Source organism: Rhinopithecus roxellana, chromosome 7 (assembly GCF_007565055.1).
Source record: "Rhinopithecus roxellana isolate Shanxi Qingling chromosome 7, ASM756505v1, whole genome shotgun sequence".
Lineage (NCBI taxonomy): Eukaryota > Metazoa > Chordata > Mammalia > Primates > Cercopithecidae > Rhinopithecus > Rhinopithecus roxellana.
In genome coordinates this window covers 105645549-105662877 of record NC_044555.1, presented here as the reverse complement: position 1 = coordinate 105662877, position 17329 = coordinate 105645549, and the positions used below count along the sequence as shown (strand labels likewise).

General features: G+C 33.4%; 1 protein-coding gene and 1 non-coding gene across 2 annotated transcripts in view; both read left to right on the top strand.

Moving 5' to 3' along the window:
• Positions 1-13801, top strand: part of LRCH2 (leucine rich repeats and calponin homology domain containing 2) — a 130763-nt gene extending 116962 nt beyond the window's left edge. The window contains exons 16-21 of the mRNA XM_030933451.1: positions 363-413; positions 3322-3379; positions 4136-4248; positions 4432-4569; positions 4721-4798; positions 11088-13801. Coding sequence (XP_030789311.1) covers positions 363-413; positions 3322-3379; positions 4136-4248; positions 4432-4569; positions 4721-4798; positions 11088-11207 — 558 coding nt within the window. The 3' untranslated portion in view covers positions 11208-13801. The remainder of the gene's footprint in view (positions 1-362; positions 414-3321; positions 3380-4135; positions 4249-4431; positions 4570-4720; positions 4799-11087) is intronic.
• Positions 783-911, top strand: LOC115898906. The gene has a single exon (XR_004058557.1). It is a non-coding gene; the product is annotated as a small nucleolar RNA SNORA35 (small nucleolar RNA).
• Positions 13802-17329: the final 3528 nt, after the last annotated feature.

Here is a 17329-nt window from a genome sequence, read left to right as displayed (position 1 = left end):
AGATTTTGCATGCCTTCATTTACATGTCTCAGGTTGGTAACACATCCCTGCTATTATATGTAGACAATATTTTTCAAACTTTAAAGTACTACATTTCGAACCACTTGAGGGTCTTATTGAAATGTAGATTCTGATTGGTTAGGTCTTGGGTGAGGCCTAAGATTCTGCATTTCTAAACTCCCAGAGGATCCCTAGGCTGCTGGTTCACAGACCACATGTAGAGTGGCAATGTGCTGGATGGTATATCTTTAGTAGTTCTTCCTTTAGTAGTTGATCAAAACAATTTTTGTTTTCCTTTTATATGTGTAAATCATCATTTGTATTGTAATTTCATCTTCCATCCTTTTATTTTTATGTTTTAGCAAGACAGTGATAATGCTAATATGTCACCACAATCTCCAGTATCATCTGAGGTACAAGTTCTGTTTTTATATGTTTTAAAAATATGTTTTGTATGTTTTCTGTGTTTTACATAAGATTCTTCCTTGCCAGTTCTCTGTAACCTGATTTTTTTTTTTGCAATGTAATATTCACTTATATTTTAAAATCCATGGCAGAATAGTTTGTACAAACCTTCTAGCCTATAAAAAGTTCTAAGAATGCCATTTTTTGGTAAAAATATTGATACTAGCACTTGTTTATGATTTTCTTATTGGGAAGTGTCTGTAGATCGCAGAAAAGAATTCACTTTATCAAATCTATGCTTTCTCACTCATCCATATTTTAAAATAAATGATAGATTTTAAGAATAACTTTCAAATTTTAAATTTGAAAAAGTACTTCAGCATTGTGCAATGGCCTTTGGTTTTTCTTGTAACCAGTTAGGTCTGAAACCAATGCAAAAGAAATTTCCTTTTTCCACGAGAAACATCCCTGCAGTGGGTTGTTCCTATCGACAGGAGGTTACACCTTTTTGGAAGAATGGGTATCAGAAAGTTAGAGTTTGTGAAATCTTGATCAAATACTCTGGTGACTTGAATGACTGATTCTTCTAATTTTTTTATTCAATTCTGTTTCTTAACAACAAGAGATAAATTTTAAAAATTCTAAACTCTGTGTCTTCTACTTCAGATTACCTTAAAGTGTATTGACATTAGTAAGTAAATGATTACACATTCATTTGATGAATTCAACACTTTGCCTAAAGTGTTGGATGGCCCAAATTCACCATGTAACTTTGGTTACATAGATGCTATTAATATTTCATTATATGGGCCGGGCGCGGTGGCTCAAGCCTGTAATCCCAGCACTTTGGGAGGCCGAGACGGGCGGATCACGAGGTCAGGAGATCGAGACCATCCTGGCTAACACGGTGAAACCCCGTCTCTACTAAAAACTACAAAAAACTAGCCGTGCGAGGTGGCGGGTGCCTGTAGTCCCAGCTACTCGGGAGGCTGAGACAGGAGAATGGCGTGAACCCGGGAGGCGGAGCTTGCAGTGAGCTGAGATCCCGCCACAGCACTCCAGCCTGGGTGACAGAGCGAGACTCCATCTCAAAAAAAAAAAAAATATTTCATTATATGTAGGTGATGTTGCTTTTTTAATGGGCTAGGATTCTTTGTCTGTTGTTGTGGGTGATCTGCATTACAAAACTTTTAAATGGATTTGGACATTAATTTTATAAATATGTTTCTAAATTATTTATATGATAGGTAAAATGGTATACATACTTTTAGAAAACTATTTAAATTAGGATATCTTAAAATTAGTCTTTGTCAGATGCTTTTGTAATTCTTTCACTTAAGTTACAAGTATAAGCATATAGGTGACTACTGCTTATTTGCTTGATTTATGATCTTACGATCTGTGCTCACAGGGAAGACTATTTATACCAAATTTCTCAAATAACTTACATTGCTATATATATATATTTTTTTTCTTTTCTTTTCTTTTCTTTTATTGACACATGATCTCACTCTGTTGCCCAGGCTGGAGTGCAGTGGCACGATCTCAGATCACTGCAACCTCCACCTCCCACATTCAAGCGATTCTTGTGCCTCAGCCTCCCAAGTAGCTGGGACTACAGGCACATGCCACCATACCTGGCTAATTTTTGTATTTTTAGTAGAGACAGGGTTTCACCATGTTGATCAGGCTGGTCTTGAACTTCTGGCCTCAAGTGATCTACCTGCCTCGGCCTCCCAAAGTGTTGAGATTACAGGTGTGAGTTTTATAATATATTTTTTATTTCATTTGGATCAGTGAAATTTTCATCTAGGAATTCATATTAATTTAACCAAAATAGTGAAGACAAACTGGGAGGCTTGTAGATTTGGATAGGGTGGTGAGTATGTATGTGTTTTGGTTACTCAACTGACGTTTAACTTGAACTGCATATCACATGTTAACAGAAGATTTAGGTAATCTACAGAATTCTGATTGCATTAATTTCACGTGTGAATGGAAAATAGTAAAACCAATTAGTGTAATGCTTTACTGTTAACAAAGTGCTTGCCTGTATATTTGAACCTAAAAGCAGCTCCATAAAATAGGTGTGATCCTCATCATTTTACAGCTGAAGAGATAGGTAACTTTCCCAACTAGCTTAGTTAATAAATGGCAGAGAAGTGACTGAAGCTGAGCCCTACTCAATTCACAGAGTTGTTGCACAGATTAAATAAGGTGCTGCTAAGGTTACATTATTTTATCACTTTACACGATAGTTTCATTTAGTTATCTCATTTAATCTTCACAGTAACCTCATTTGAAAGATGAAGAAACAATCACAGAGAAATTATATGTTGTGCTCAAAACATAGCCTAAGCTTTCTAACTCCCCCTTCAGATTTGTTTAATATACTACAAATCTTTCCACAGCAAACCACTGTGTGTGAAACATTTGAAACAATATGTATTCAAATATAAGAGATTATATTTATCATCTGTCATTCTGCAGTCCCTATACAAATATGTTTGCCTTCAGATTATCTACTGTTAGGTGTTAAGTCTATAGTAGATGCTGAGTAAATACTAAATTCACTTATCTTTTCCTTGACTCTTACTTCATTTTTTGGGAAACTTCAATCTGGTTCTTTCAAAAAGTACGATCTATTTTATACAGTTCACTAATGATTTTCATTTTCTTTCTACTATGAAAGTATTTAAAGCCTGTATAGTTAACTCAACTAGCAAATATTAGTTGACCTCTTAAAGGTGAAACGTATCAACTTGAATTGAAATGCAAGTTACTTTTCTCTTCACTAATCATAGGGAAAATAAGTATTTCCCCAAACTGGAATGGATATGAATAAGCACCTTGATTATTTTGAAATAAAAGAAGTTGTATTATTTATTTATTTTTAACCTTTTAACTTTTTTTTAGGAATATGACAGAACTGATGGTTTTTCACACAGTCCCTTTGGCTTGAAGCCTAGATCAGGTAAATAGATATTCTGTAAATAAAATTTATCAATTATATTTGAAACTAGTTTCCCAGCTTAAATGGGATTGATTCCATAGTTTTAAGTACACATAAATTCTTTCCCCTCTCCTAAAAACAATTTTCTCTTAATCTTATTTGTCTTTCCAATTCCCATTCCCATTTCTTTCTTCCTCTTTACCTTCAAGCTCCTGAAACCTCAGCTTTTTGCCTTAGATATACTGCAGTCTTATTTCTACTCTACTGTGACTGCTGTTAGAATGACCACTCTGCCAGCAGACCAAACACTGTTTGAAATTATAGCACTCCATTATATTGTGGTTTTATAAAGGGATCTTTTCGCATTTGGCAAGCCCAAAAGAAAATGGATCCATGTTACTTGGCAAGGTATTGAATTATAGTTTTATTCCTGGATAACTGTATTGACCTTCAAGAATAATTTCCTTTTTTAAAAGATAAAAGGCTGACGTATGTTCAGTAATCATTTTTAACCTGGGCCATAAGTTCTAATAACGTATGTTTGAATAAGAACATGTATAGGTAGTATAAATCATTAACACTTATCTTCCCTGTTGCTTTCAATTATGCATATAAATAGAGTTCAAATATATTCTTTAAAAATATTTGGAATTTATTAGTAAGTAATAATGTTTTATGTCATTTTGTATTGATTCTTTTTATCATGCCTCTTTCCCCATCAGTAGTTGCTCCTTCCCATTAACTTTGTAACAAGTTAGGAAATTTCTGTTTTTATAGCTTTTAGCCGCTCATCTCGCCAAGAATATGGGGCAGCAGATCCGGGATTTACAATGAGAAGAAAGATGGAACATTTACGGGAAGAGCGAGAGCAAATACGACAACTTCGCAACGTAAGTCAGATTGCTCTTTCAGATCTGCTTTGTGGAAATGGGTTTAACTTGAAAAATTAATAAGGCATATGGATTTTATTTTCAATGCTCCTTAAAATGTTTGGATTATACAACAATTAGTAATATAAACATATAACATGTATGTTTAGATAAAGTATCTGATTTATACCTGTTTCTCTATAGAATCTTGAATCCAGGTTGAAAGTAATTTTGCCTGATGACATTGGAGCTGCACTGATGGATGGGGTTGTTCTTTGCCATTTAGCCAATCATATAAGGCCACGTTCTGTTGCTAGTATTCATGTACCATCACCAGCAGTGGTAAGTTTTGTTTACAGTTTGTTAGTTCTCTAAAGGAAGATATAGCTTCTTAAAATTGTCTTTAAATAATATACCTCAGTGAACTTAGTTTTCAGTTTTGCTTAAGTTCCATAGAAAAATGCCTAAAAGTACATTTTTTCCCTCTTTACAGCCCAAACTGAGCATGGCAAAATGTCGAAGAAATGTAGAAAATTTTCTTGATGCTTGTAAAAAGTTGGGTGTCTCACAGGTAATTGTTATTTGTCTAACAACGTGATCGCTTACATTTGAATTTATTACATGCAAACTGGGATTCTTCTTAGAGCAACGAATAATGCTTTCTGAACACGAAAATGAATGCCTTCTCTTGGTACCTTCTCCTAAGCTCCAGCTTTAACTGTAGCAGTTATCTAATGAATGTTTTTAACTGCCTTTAAAGTCATTTATAAAATAGCTACAAATCTGGAAAATCATGCACATCACTGACCAAACGTAACTCAGTGGCCATATTTACAACTTGGTTGTGATGCCATTGTTACCATCTTTTTTTCTTTCTTTTTTTTTTTTTTTCCAGAGAACATTTGGACTCCTTTGTAAGTCATTGGATAGATTCTGATTGGAAGATTTGCATTCAGTGTAAACAGCCTTTCAAACTTTATTTAAAATGCAAAATTGGAAATTATAGCAGCATATTATGATAATATCTGTATTGGGCAAACTTTGAAATTTTTAGGCATTGTCTTACATTTCATGTAATAATTGCACTACTATGCAATTAATCATTAAAGCAGTATTGTAAACATATAAGGAACATGTGTAGTCACAATATTGCTTCTTTGTAAAGTGTTATAAACCTAACCTCTACATGAATGACTATGGAGAAAAATGACATTGTTATCAGAGCACAATTAAGTTGTGCTTGTTAAGCTGTCTTTTGAACAGTGTCTTAATAATCTGGTCTACAGATCCCATTTTAACCTCTTCCCTCAAGTAAGTAAACATAATTTAATGTGTAGAGAATCAGTGAATTGTTGGATAATTTGGAAATTACATGATGTTCTCTAATTACCTATTGTCTATACTTGATGTAATGGTGTTTTTTTTTTGGGACAGAGTCTCACTCTGTTGCCCAGGCTGGAGTAGTGCAGTGGCATGATCTTGGCTCACTGCAACTGCTGCCTCCCAGTTCAAGCAATTTTCCTGCCTCAGCCTCCCAAGTAGCTGAGACTACAGGCGCATGCCACCACACCCAGATAATTTTTTATTTTTAGTAGAGACAGGGTTTCACCATGTTGGCCAGGCTGGTCTTGAACTCCTGACCTCAACTGATCCACCCACCTCGGCCTCCCAAACTGCTGGGATTACAGGCTCAAGCCACTGCACTCGGTTGATGTGATGTTTTAAATTTTTAATTCTTAAAAATGTTTATTGTTTCTTTTTTCTACTCTCAGTCTTCCAATGGGGAAATAGCAAACTTAGCAACGTTTTCTCCAGCCATTACATTATACAGATTTTCCCATTTTGCCATTTTTTCTTTTTTAAAATTAAAAAAAAACCTTGTTGGACTGGAACTCCCGAGCTCTAGACTTCTATTTCACGAATAACTGGGATTACAAGCATTCACTGCCTCACTAATGTTATGTCATTTTTGTTTTAAGGGTTTTATTTTTAGCTTGAGTGTTTTTCCTCTGACCTCAGAATTGGTAATATATAATAATTTTTAAATTAATTTTCTTTGTTTTAGGATGTTTTCTAATTTTTAACAGCCTTATTGAGTTATTAACATACAATATAGTGCATATAAAGTATACAGTTTGATCAGTTTTGACATATGCATACACCATGAAATCATCACCACAGTCAAGATGATGAACGTATCTACTGCCCCCCAAAATTTCCTCATGTGTCTTTCCAATCCTTCCTTCTCCAACAACCACTAATCTGCTTTCTGTCATTGTAGATTGTTTGCACTTTCTAGAGTTTTATATAAATGGAATGATACAATATGTATTATATTTTTCTATCTTCTTTCCGTCAGCATAATTATTTTGTGACTCGTCAGTGTCATTGCATGTATGAATACACCATTGCTTTTCATTGCTAGATAGTATTTTATTGTATGGATATACCACAGTTTGTTGATCCCTTGACCTGCTGATGGATGTTTGGGTTGTTTCCAGTTTTAGTGGCTACTACAAATAAAGCTGCTGTGAACATTTGTATACAAGTCTTTGTATGGATTTATGCATTCTTTAATTTTTGGTAAATACCTAGCAGTGGAATAACTGGAACACATGGTAGGTGCGTGCTTAACATTTTAAGAAAATACAAAACTCTTCCAAAGTGGTTGTACCGTTTTACATTCCTGTCAGCAGTATGTGAGAATTCCAGTTCCTCTACATCCTCACTGGCATTCAGTATGATCAGTCTTTTAAAAATTTTAGTCATTGTGATATGTATGTCCTGACTTGCCAGGGCAGTTTTAATTTGCGTTTTCCTAAAGACTAATGATGCTTGGGGAGTTATACATGATATAAATGATGAATTGATGGGTGCTGACGAGTTGATGGGTGCAGCACACCAACATGGCATAAGTATACATATGTAACAAACCTGCACGTTATGCACATGTACCCTAGAACTTAAAGTATAATAAAAAAAAAAAAAAAGACTAATGATGCTGATCATATTTTCAAGGGCTTATTTGCCATCTGTATATCTTCTTTTTGAAGTACTTTGAAGTGTACTTCTTTTTGGAAGTACATATTCTAATCTGAGGTCTATTTTGTATTGGGTTATTTATTTTCCTATGTTTGAGTTTCAGATTTCTTTACAAATTATGGATAAAGTCCTTTACCAGATTTATAAATATTACATCCAAATCTTTGTCTTATCCTTTCATTGTCCTTAGAGTGTCTTTCAAAGAGCAGGATCTTCAGTTATTGAAATACAATTTATTTTTTAAAATGGGCTGTGCTTTTTGTGTCAAACCTAGGATATCTTTATATAATCCAAGGCCACAAAGATTTTTTTTCCTATGTTTACTTCTAGAAATTTTATAATCTGTTTTATGTTCATGTCTATGATCAATTTTGAGTTAGTTTTTGTATGTGGTTAAAAAGTATGGATTGAGGTTCTCTTTTTTTAAGCCTGGGATTGGGCATATACATTGACTTTTTTAAGAAAATATTTTTATTGAGATAGAATTAAAATGCCATAGCGTTCACTGATTTAAAGTGTATAGTTAAATGGTTTTTAGTATGATCACAGAGTTCAGCAACAGTTACAACAATCTGTTTACAGTATTTTTGTCACCCCAGAAACAAAGCCCTTACCCATTCGTAGTCCCTCCCCTGTTCTTTCTGTGGATTTGCCTGCTCTAGACATTACATATAATGAAATCATACAATATGGGGTCTTTAGTGTCTGGCTTCTTTGACTTAGTATAATTTTTCCAAGGTTCATCCATTTGTAGCCTAAATCAGTACTTCATTTCTTTTTATGGCTGAATAGTGTTCTGTTCTAAATACATACCACATGTTGTTTATCCATTCATCAGTTGATAGACGTTTGGGTTGTTTTCACTCATTGTTTATTATGAATAATGTTGCTTTGAACATCCGTGAATAAGTTTTTCTTTGAACACCTATTTTCAATTCTCTTGGTTGTATACCTAGCAGTGAAATTGTTAGGTTATATGGTAACTCTATGTTTATAATATTTTTTAAGAAACTGCCAAAATATGTTGCAAAGTGGCTGCACTATTTTTACATTTCCACCAGCAATGTATGAGGGTTCTAATTTCTTCACATCATCACCAACAATGGTTACTGTCTACCTTTTTGGTTCTAGCTATTTTAGTGTGTGTGTGATGTGATATCTTATTGAGGTTTTGATTTGCATTTTCCTAATAGTTAATGATGTTGAGCATCTTTGCTTGCGCTTATTGATTTGTATATATTCTTTGAAGTAATGTCTATTCAAACCCTGTGTTCATTTCTGAATTGGATTATTTATCTTTTTTTTGAGTTGTAGTTACGTATTCTGGATACAAATTGCCTATGAGATATATGACTTGCAAATATTTTCTCCCATTCTGCAGGTTGTCTTTTCACTTTCTTGATGGTGTCATTTACATCACAAAAGTTATTAATTTGATGAAGTGTAGTTTATCTCGTTTTTTCTTCTGCTTATGATTTTGATATCATATCTAAGAAAACATTGTGTAATTCAAGGTCACAAAGATTTACATTTGTGTTTTCTTCTAAAAGTTTTATAGTTTTAGGACTTACCTTTTTGTCTGTGATCCATTTTGAGATCAGTTTTGTGCATGGTATGAGGTACAGATCCAAATTCATTCTTTCACATGTGGATATCCAATTTTCCCAGCACCATTTGTTGATAAGATTCTTCTTTTCCCCATTGAATTGTCTGTCTTAGCATCTTTGTCAAAAATCAGTTGACCATAAATGTAAGGATTTTTTTCTGGACTCTCAGTTTTTTATGACTAAATTCCTTATTCCAGTATCACACTGTCTTGCTTACTGTAGTTCTGTGATGCATTTTGAAATCAAGAAGTGTGAGTCTTCCAGCTTTGTTCTGTATCAAGGTCGTTTTGGCTATACTGGGTCCTTTGCATTTCCATATCAATTTTAGGATTGATTAGCTTGTCAATTTCTGCAAAAAAGCCAGTTGGGATTTTGCTGGGGATACCAAATCTGTAAAATGATTTGAGGAATATTGTCATCTTCACAATGTTTATTCCTGTGATCCATTAACATGAGACATCTTTCCATTTATTTATATCTTTTAATTTTTATTCCAACAGTGTTTTGTAGTTTTCAATGTACGAGTCTTTCATTTGATTTGTTAAATTAAATGTTTAGAATTTTATTCTGTTTGGTACTATTATAAATATCATTATTTCCTTAATTCCACTGTCAATTTTTTATTGCTACTTTATAGAAATAGAAGTGATTTTCTTTTATTGATCTTGTATTCTGCAACCTTGCAGAACTCATTTATTAGTTCTAATAGTTTGTGTGTGTGTGTGTGTTTCTATGCCTTAGGAGTTTCTCTATATAGAATCATGTAATTATTCTTTCAAAGAATTCATCCATTTCATCTAACTTGTCAAACTATTAGTATGAAGTTGTTTATAATGTCTCCTTATTATCATTTTGGTATTTATAGAATATCTTGTGGTGTCACTTCCCTTATTTATGATATTGGTAATTTGTGTATTCTCTCTTTTTTTCCTGATTAGCCTAGCTTGAGGTTTATGAATTTTTAAAAAATCTTCTAAATGAACTAACTTTGGGTTTCATTACTTTTTTTTATCTATTGTTTTTTTGTTTTTTTACTTTATTGTTTTCCTCTCTCATTCTCATTATTTGCACCTTTCTTTTGCCATTGGTTCAATTTGCTCTTCTTTTTTTAGTTTCTAGAGTAGAAGCTGAAGTCATTGATTTGAAGCCTTTCTTCTTTTCTAGTGTACACTTCAGTGGTTATTTGAATAAATAAGCAAAATATTAAGAGGGCAACAAATATAGCAGTGAAGATGGAGATAAGGCAATAATTTTGAGAACTCTTTGTGGGATACCATCAGTAGTATTTGGAGAATTGGTTATGGGGGTAAGGAAGAAAGAGGAAGACTTATATTTCACAGGTTTGTCAATGGAGATTGAATAATGTATTACTGACTAAGACATGGATCACAGAAGGACAAGTTAATTTGGTAAAGTAATTCTGTTGTGGACACATTGATTTTGATATGTCTGTTAGATGTCCGTTTGACTGTGTCTAGTTGATATTTGTATTTGGAGCTCAATAGAGAGATCTTGGGAGGAAATAAAGACTTGGAAGTCATCAGTATGGAAGGAGTAGTTAAAACTGGAAATGAGAATACCAAAAGAGAGGATATAGCATAAAAGAGAAGAGAGTGAAGACAGAACCCTTGGAAACATTTGGGATGTTAGAAGAGGATCAGTGAGGGCTAATGAATGAAAGCTACTGCACAATTACTGTCAGAAAAGTTGAAGTAGAAAAAATGGTGTCACAGAAGACAGGGGAGGGGTAAGGTTTCCAGAAAGGCATTAATCAAAAGCATAATATGACTGAGCAGTCAACTAGACACGTGCAACATTTGACATTTAAGATGACATTGGTGTTTTTTACTAAAATAGTTTTAGTGGGCATATGCTTTAGGGTTAGATGTAAGATAGCAGTGGTTGAGTAGTGAATGGGAAATGCAAAAGTGGTGACCAACTCTTTTATAAACATTTTCTTTGTAGAGAAAGAGGTACAAGTGTAGAATGACAGCATTTCAAACAAGGCCAACTTCTATAATCTTTTTCTTACTATAAATTAAGAATCTAAAAACATTTTAGATTGCAATATTTATAAGAGAAAACTTAGAATTATGTATTTTTTTCTTTACATTTTACAGAAATCATGTTTTTAAAATCAAATTCTGACTTAATGTTATTACACTTCTAAAAAATGAATGTTCAAATACCTTTTTTTTTTTTTTTCTCCAGGAAAGACTTTGTTTGCCTCATCATATTTTGGAAGAACGAGGACTTGTGAAAGTTGGTGTCACAGTTCAGGCGCTCCTTGAATTACCAACAACCAAGGCATCTCAGCTTTCTATGGCTTGATATAACATTTAAAGATTTTAAGTGTATAGTTTCATTTATTTGAAGTGATTTCAAATATTTCAAATTCATGAATAAGAGTATTCCATCAAAAATAGTTTGCCTTAGGTTACACCTTAGGATTTAAAAAAAATTACATTGAAACATCAGACTTAAACATTGAATTGCCCAAACTTCTTTTGGGGGAAAACTGGATTAATTTAATAAGAGTATTTGATAAACTCAAATTCTCTTTTTACTAAATCAGTTGATAATCTTGATTATTTTTCAGAAAGCAGACTGATACTAAATTTAAAATGTAGTTTCAATTTAATAATCACATTAGGTTTAATTTTTTTACATCATAGCATACTAGTAAACATCTGGATAAAGGTAATTGTTTTTTAGCAATTTAGAGCAATTCTATATTTGAGTTATTTAATACACTTCTAATTCTAATTTATACACAATTTCTTCAATCTTTGGTCTTAGTTTTCTAGAAAAAAAGGCGTAGAAAAAACAATTCTGGCTTTATATTAAGTTCTTTTAGTATTATAGGTTGGTGCCAAAATATTTTCAGTTGTACTGTAGATTGTTTACATGTGAAGTGCCTGTGTAATTGATGACTCTTATATAGTCTTAAGCATTTTTGCAATTTTTTAAATGTATTTAAATAGAGTCAATGGAACTTTAAAATATTTTAGTAGATTTTGTAGGGTCAGTAATATGTGAGGATTTAAATGAGCCTCACATTGTGACATTTGTGGTTTTTTAGTTAGTCCATTGCAGTTTCCCTTAAATTGGTTATTTCATGTTGTCAAAAATACCAATGTTAATATGGTTAATTTATGATATTTAATTTTGTGAAACTTAATCATCTTTTAAAATGTATTATTTGAAGAGTATTTTATTTCTGTATTGAAAATGTTACACAAAGCAGTAAAGTTTTTGAGAACTAGTGGAGTACTAATTATCAAGGACATTTTGATAAAACTGCCAAAGTTTGGGTTTATATCTTGCCTTTGAGCAGCATTATATCAGTGCTGCCTTTAGCTATATTCAGAGAGCAGCAGTTGAGGAATAGCTTTTTACTCAAAATCTGGCCATTTGTGAATCCTGTAAACCTTGTGATCTTCAATTACTTTGATGTTAAATTAAACACAGACTCTTCTATAAATATTTTCATGAGATACTATGTTACACAAAGTCCTTGTTTAACTTACATATGGGTAAATTTACATTGGTATTACAGGAATTTTTCAAAAACATTACTGTAATGAATAACTGAGTTTCCTATAGAAGAATCTTAATAATTTACTTTTGCAGTAACCAAGCAAGCATCATATCTTAAGTATGTGATCATTTGCACTTCTTACCTCTTAATATGGATGCAAGTTATTAAAACTGTTGGCCTGGGTATTTCAAAGGGTATATATAAAAGGTAAAAACTAGTGTGCCAAATGGTATAGGAACAAATGTACTTTTTTTGATCAGTTGGCATGAAGCCATAAAATTAAATTTTGGCTTTAGAAATCAGATGTGTTCATTACATTCCCCAAGGGTCAAATTGGAGCTTTTAAAGAATTAAAGCTGCTATGACTGTATGGTTTAAGAATTAAAGTATTAGTAATTTATCATTTTAAATATTTGAACTCATTAGTTGTTAATTTTTTAGTTGGATTAAAAAAAAAAACTCACACATTCTCCCTAGTGAAAACTTGGGTAATATATGTAAGAAATGGCAAATAAATACCTTAGTTAATGACTTTTTATGTAGAAATTTGACACCATTACAAATTAAGTGACCGTTAAAAACAAGGCAATCATTCATACTGCTTTCATAGGTGTTATGATAGTCTCTGATTAATCAATCTAGTGTTAATTATTTTACAAGTGTTGTCCTGTTTCATATCTTTGAAGTAGTAGTGAAATTGTAGGCCATTTTCTTATTGCATTTCACTTACTTGTCAGTTAATTATTCCTTTAAAAAGAAAATACAGCAGAACCTCACTGTAGCATTCTTTACTGCAAAGCAAAATTCAATTTAAGATGGGCTTATCTGAGGTCCACATCATGGCAGTTCATTTACTCTTGTGGCAAATGGCAACACCACCTCTAAAGCGGTTTCACAGCATAGTCCCCTTCAATGTTATACCAAGGCTCTGATGTATTTCTTTTAGTAGTTTCTAAGTGTAAAATTTATTCTAAATGCTTTTATGGCTATTATCTATTTCATCAGTTATTGAATTAAGAATGATTTTCATTATTTGAGTGGGATTTGTGATTTAATGACAGTTAAATAATCAAAAATATTTTATTAGGCCCCCAAAATTTAATAGATAGCCATTTCTGTTACATTTTATTACTGTATGGCACAAGAAAGAAGTGACATTGGGTATGTTAGAAATGAAATAAGAAGTAAAAATGCATTACCATTTGTTTAATAATTATCTTTACAGAATGCTAGTTTAATGACTTTTTTAACTGAATTTTTTGAATAAATCAGAAATGTTTGTATTTGTCACAGATCTATCATAATTGATTTTCTGATGCATTTAAAAATAAATGGAACACTTAAATGTATATTACCGATGCAAACTGTGGATAAAGTTGAAAGACAAAATTTTAAGTCTGGTATTTCTTTTTTCCCTCTCTACCTCCTTTCTTACCATCATATCATCCATTTTTTATCAGCATTTGATAGATGGTGTCTGTGTTCCCTAGTGTAGAAAAATAGCCAGACTTAGAGAGAATATTCAAAGTAAATGGTTTAAAGGTCCAGATTCACTTTATATTGTGAAAGGAAAATAAATCTTGGGGCCCCAACATCACTAAGCTAAAGGGAAAGGTCAAGCTGGGAACTGCTTAGGGGAAACCTACCTCCAGTTCTATTCAAAGTCACCACTGTGCTCACTGAGGTAAATGCCTATCTGATTGCCTCCTTTGGAAAGGCTAATCAGAAACTTAAGAGAATGCAGCCATTTGTATCTTATCTACCTATGACCTGGAAGCCCCCTCCCCGCTTCCAGTTTTCCCGCCTTTCCGGACTGAAATAATGTTTGTCTTACATATGTTGATTGATGTCTTGTGTCTCCCTAAAATGCATAAAACCAAGCTGTGCTCTGACCACCTTGGGCACATGTCGTCAGGACTGCCTGAGGCTGTGTCGCAGGCACCATCCTCAACCTTGGCAAAATAAGCTTTCTAAATTAACCGAGACCTGTCTCAGATATTCAGGGTTCACATTTGGTAACCATGAAGGGATTCTGAGTGGAGGTACCCTTGACCTTTGACAAATCTCTTATTGGTGCTTGGTACCAACATGAGCTAACCCTATGGCTCAAACCCATAAGGCAATTTGTTGAGGTCTGGGAGCACCCCTTCCAGAGAATCCCTGATCTCCCAAAATCTGGTCGAAATCTAAAGTTTATTTTGCTGTATGATTCCCTTTTTTGGAGTTTTACTTGCTCCCAACAAGGAAGGCAAGATTTCCTGCTTCCATGACAATGGAAAGCAGGTAATCCTTTATGGAATCTGAGCTTGCTCCCAACAGGGAAGATAGGTTTGAGTTTTTTCCTGCTTTTAGGATGGTAGAGCGCATTGTTCAGCCTGAGACCCATCTCTAGGTAAGTAACTGAATTGGGGTTTTGATCTGACTAAAATTAACAACCAGCTGGTTTTAATTTCTCCTTACCATTAGAGTGCTTAGTGATCATATTGTTGGGGTTTTTTTTTTTTTTTGCTGTTGGTTGTTCCTGCCGTTCCCCCATCAGATTTGACCATCTCTACCTGATTTCGTCAAATCCGAGTGAGAATTCCAAATTATGGGTAAGATAGCCTCTCTAATTCGTCCAAAATTCCTTGCAGCTGCAAAAGAGAAAAAAAAAAAACAAAACCAAAAACCGTGCACTTGGTTTCTGTATTTGCTTCCTGTCTTGAAAAACAAACATTCTTTCATTTACTTTTCTTCCACCCTATTTTTTGCCATTTGCAGTACCAAAAAAAAAAAAAAAAAAAAAAATCTAGAGGAGGCTTCTAATAACTTGAACCCCTTTAAAAAATTCAGAACAAAGGCATCACTCATCCCTTTTGGGGTGTTCTGTGTTGTCAACCTTGGCAAAACAAACTGTCTAAATTAACTGAGACCTGTCTCAGATATTCGGGGTTCACAATATGTCATTTTCAGTAGGTAATATTTTCCTTAAATAACAATAATTTTTTATGATATCCTCACCAAATAATATTGCCTTTATGTAAGATAAACTATATAGCATAAATATAAGAGAACTTTTTTGTGTTTTGCTTTTTTTAGACAGAGTCTTGCCCTGTCACCCAGGCTGGGGTGTAGTGGTGCGATTTCAGCTCACTGCAACCTCCACCTCCCCACCTCAAGCAATTCTCATGCCTCAGCCTCTTGAGTAACTGGGACTATAGGCACGCACCACCACACCCAGCTGATTTTTGTAGTTTTAGTTGACATGGGGTTTTGCCATGTTGGCCAGGCTGATCTCGAACACCTGGTCTCAAGTTATGCACCTGCCTTGGCTTCTGAAAGTACTGGGATTACAAATGTGAGCCAACGCACCCAGCCAATATAAGAGAACTTTATGTTAAATAAATGTAGAATAGGTAAAACTGTGATTTTTTTTTTTTTTTTTTTTTTTTTTTTTTTGACAGAGTCTTGTGCTGTCACCCAGGCTGGAATGCAGTGGAGTGATCTTGGCTCACTGCAACCTCCACCTCCTGAGTTCAAGCAATTCTTCTGCCTCAGCCTCCCTAGTAGCTCGAACCACAGGCGTACACCACCACACCAGCTGATTTCTGTATTTTTAGTAGAGATGGGGTAGGCCAGGCTGGTCTCAAACTCCTGACCTCAGGTGATCTGCCCACTTTGGCCTCCCAAAGTGCTGGGATTACAGGCGTGAGCCACCATGCCCAGCCAATTGTGATTAATTTTATTGTAGTTTTAGTGAAAGGTATATTATTGAATTGCCCTTAAGCTATATGATTAAAAATTAATCTTTCTTTTTTCAGGTAAATTTAATATTTTAAAAATCCACATATTTTATTAAAATATTATTAATTTGTAATTGTGATTTACCCTACAAGTAGAAAGTCATCCAGGTAAATGTTATTGAAGATAATATTATTTGCTGTTTTATAGTTACTCATCCTAAACTTTCAGATTTAAACAAGTACTTAAGTAAGTAAATATTTGGTGTAAGTTGTTTGAAAACGATTTTAAGTTTATCACAGAATTTTGAATTATCTTTAGATAATGGTACTAAACTTGTTTCCTCCTTCAGTAAATCTACAGTTTTGGTACACTACATGGAATGGTCCTAGAATTCTCAGGAACCTATGTCACTATCCAGAGCACTCCAGAGTACTGATATATTACTGTATATTAGATTCATGTTGAAATGCCCAGATATATTCTGAAATTGGTAAATTGGAAAATATCAATGTCATCTATTTCTTAAGGCATAAACTTTTCTAATCCGGTATTTCAAAACATGAAAAATATCCTTATGCTTACAGTGTTTAAATAGCTTAGAATTTCCAAAGTAGTGTGTGTGTGTGTGTGTGTGTGTGTGTGTGTGTGTGTGTGTGTTTCATGTAAGGCTCCAGTTGTTTTAGCAAAAAAGAATCTTATTGCATTTGCATTAGAAAGCCAGAGTTTAGAAGTTATGAGAATTCTTACATATAGAGTTTAGGATGGAAGGTTGGTGATTGAATAATTTGAAATTTACCAAAATAAAAACAGAAGTTTCTTTAAAATGTGGTCATTTTAAAATTTAAGTTATTGCATAATATTTTCCTCATTTCTTGGATACTTTATTTTGAGTACCCTGCCATTTATGACTAGAGAAAAATAAATTTATTTTTACTCTAGTCCATTGATATGTATCAATTAATTATCTACCTAAATAGGTGAGAAATGTATTGGGTATGTATATATGTAAATGATAAATAGAAATAGATTTTTCAATAGCGAATTGAATATTAGAAAACTTCAGATATTCATTTCCAATTCAAATAAACACAAAGTGATCCTGTATAATTTATGAAGTAGTAATTAAAATAATACCTTAGGGCAGTGATTCTTAAACTTTGGATTTTAAGAAATCCATATGAATCAATAT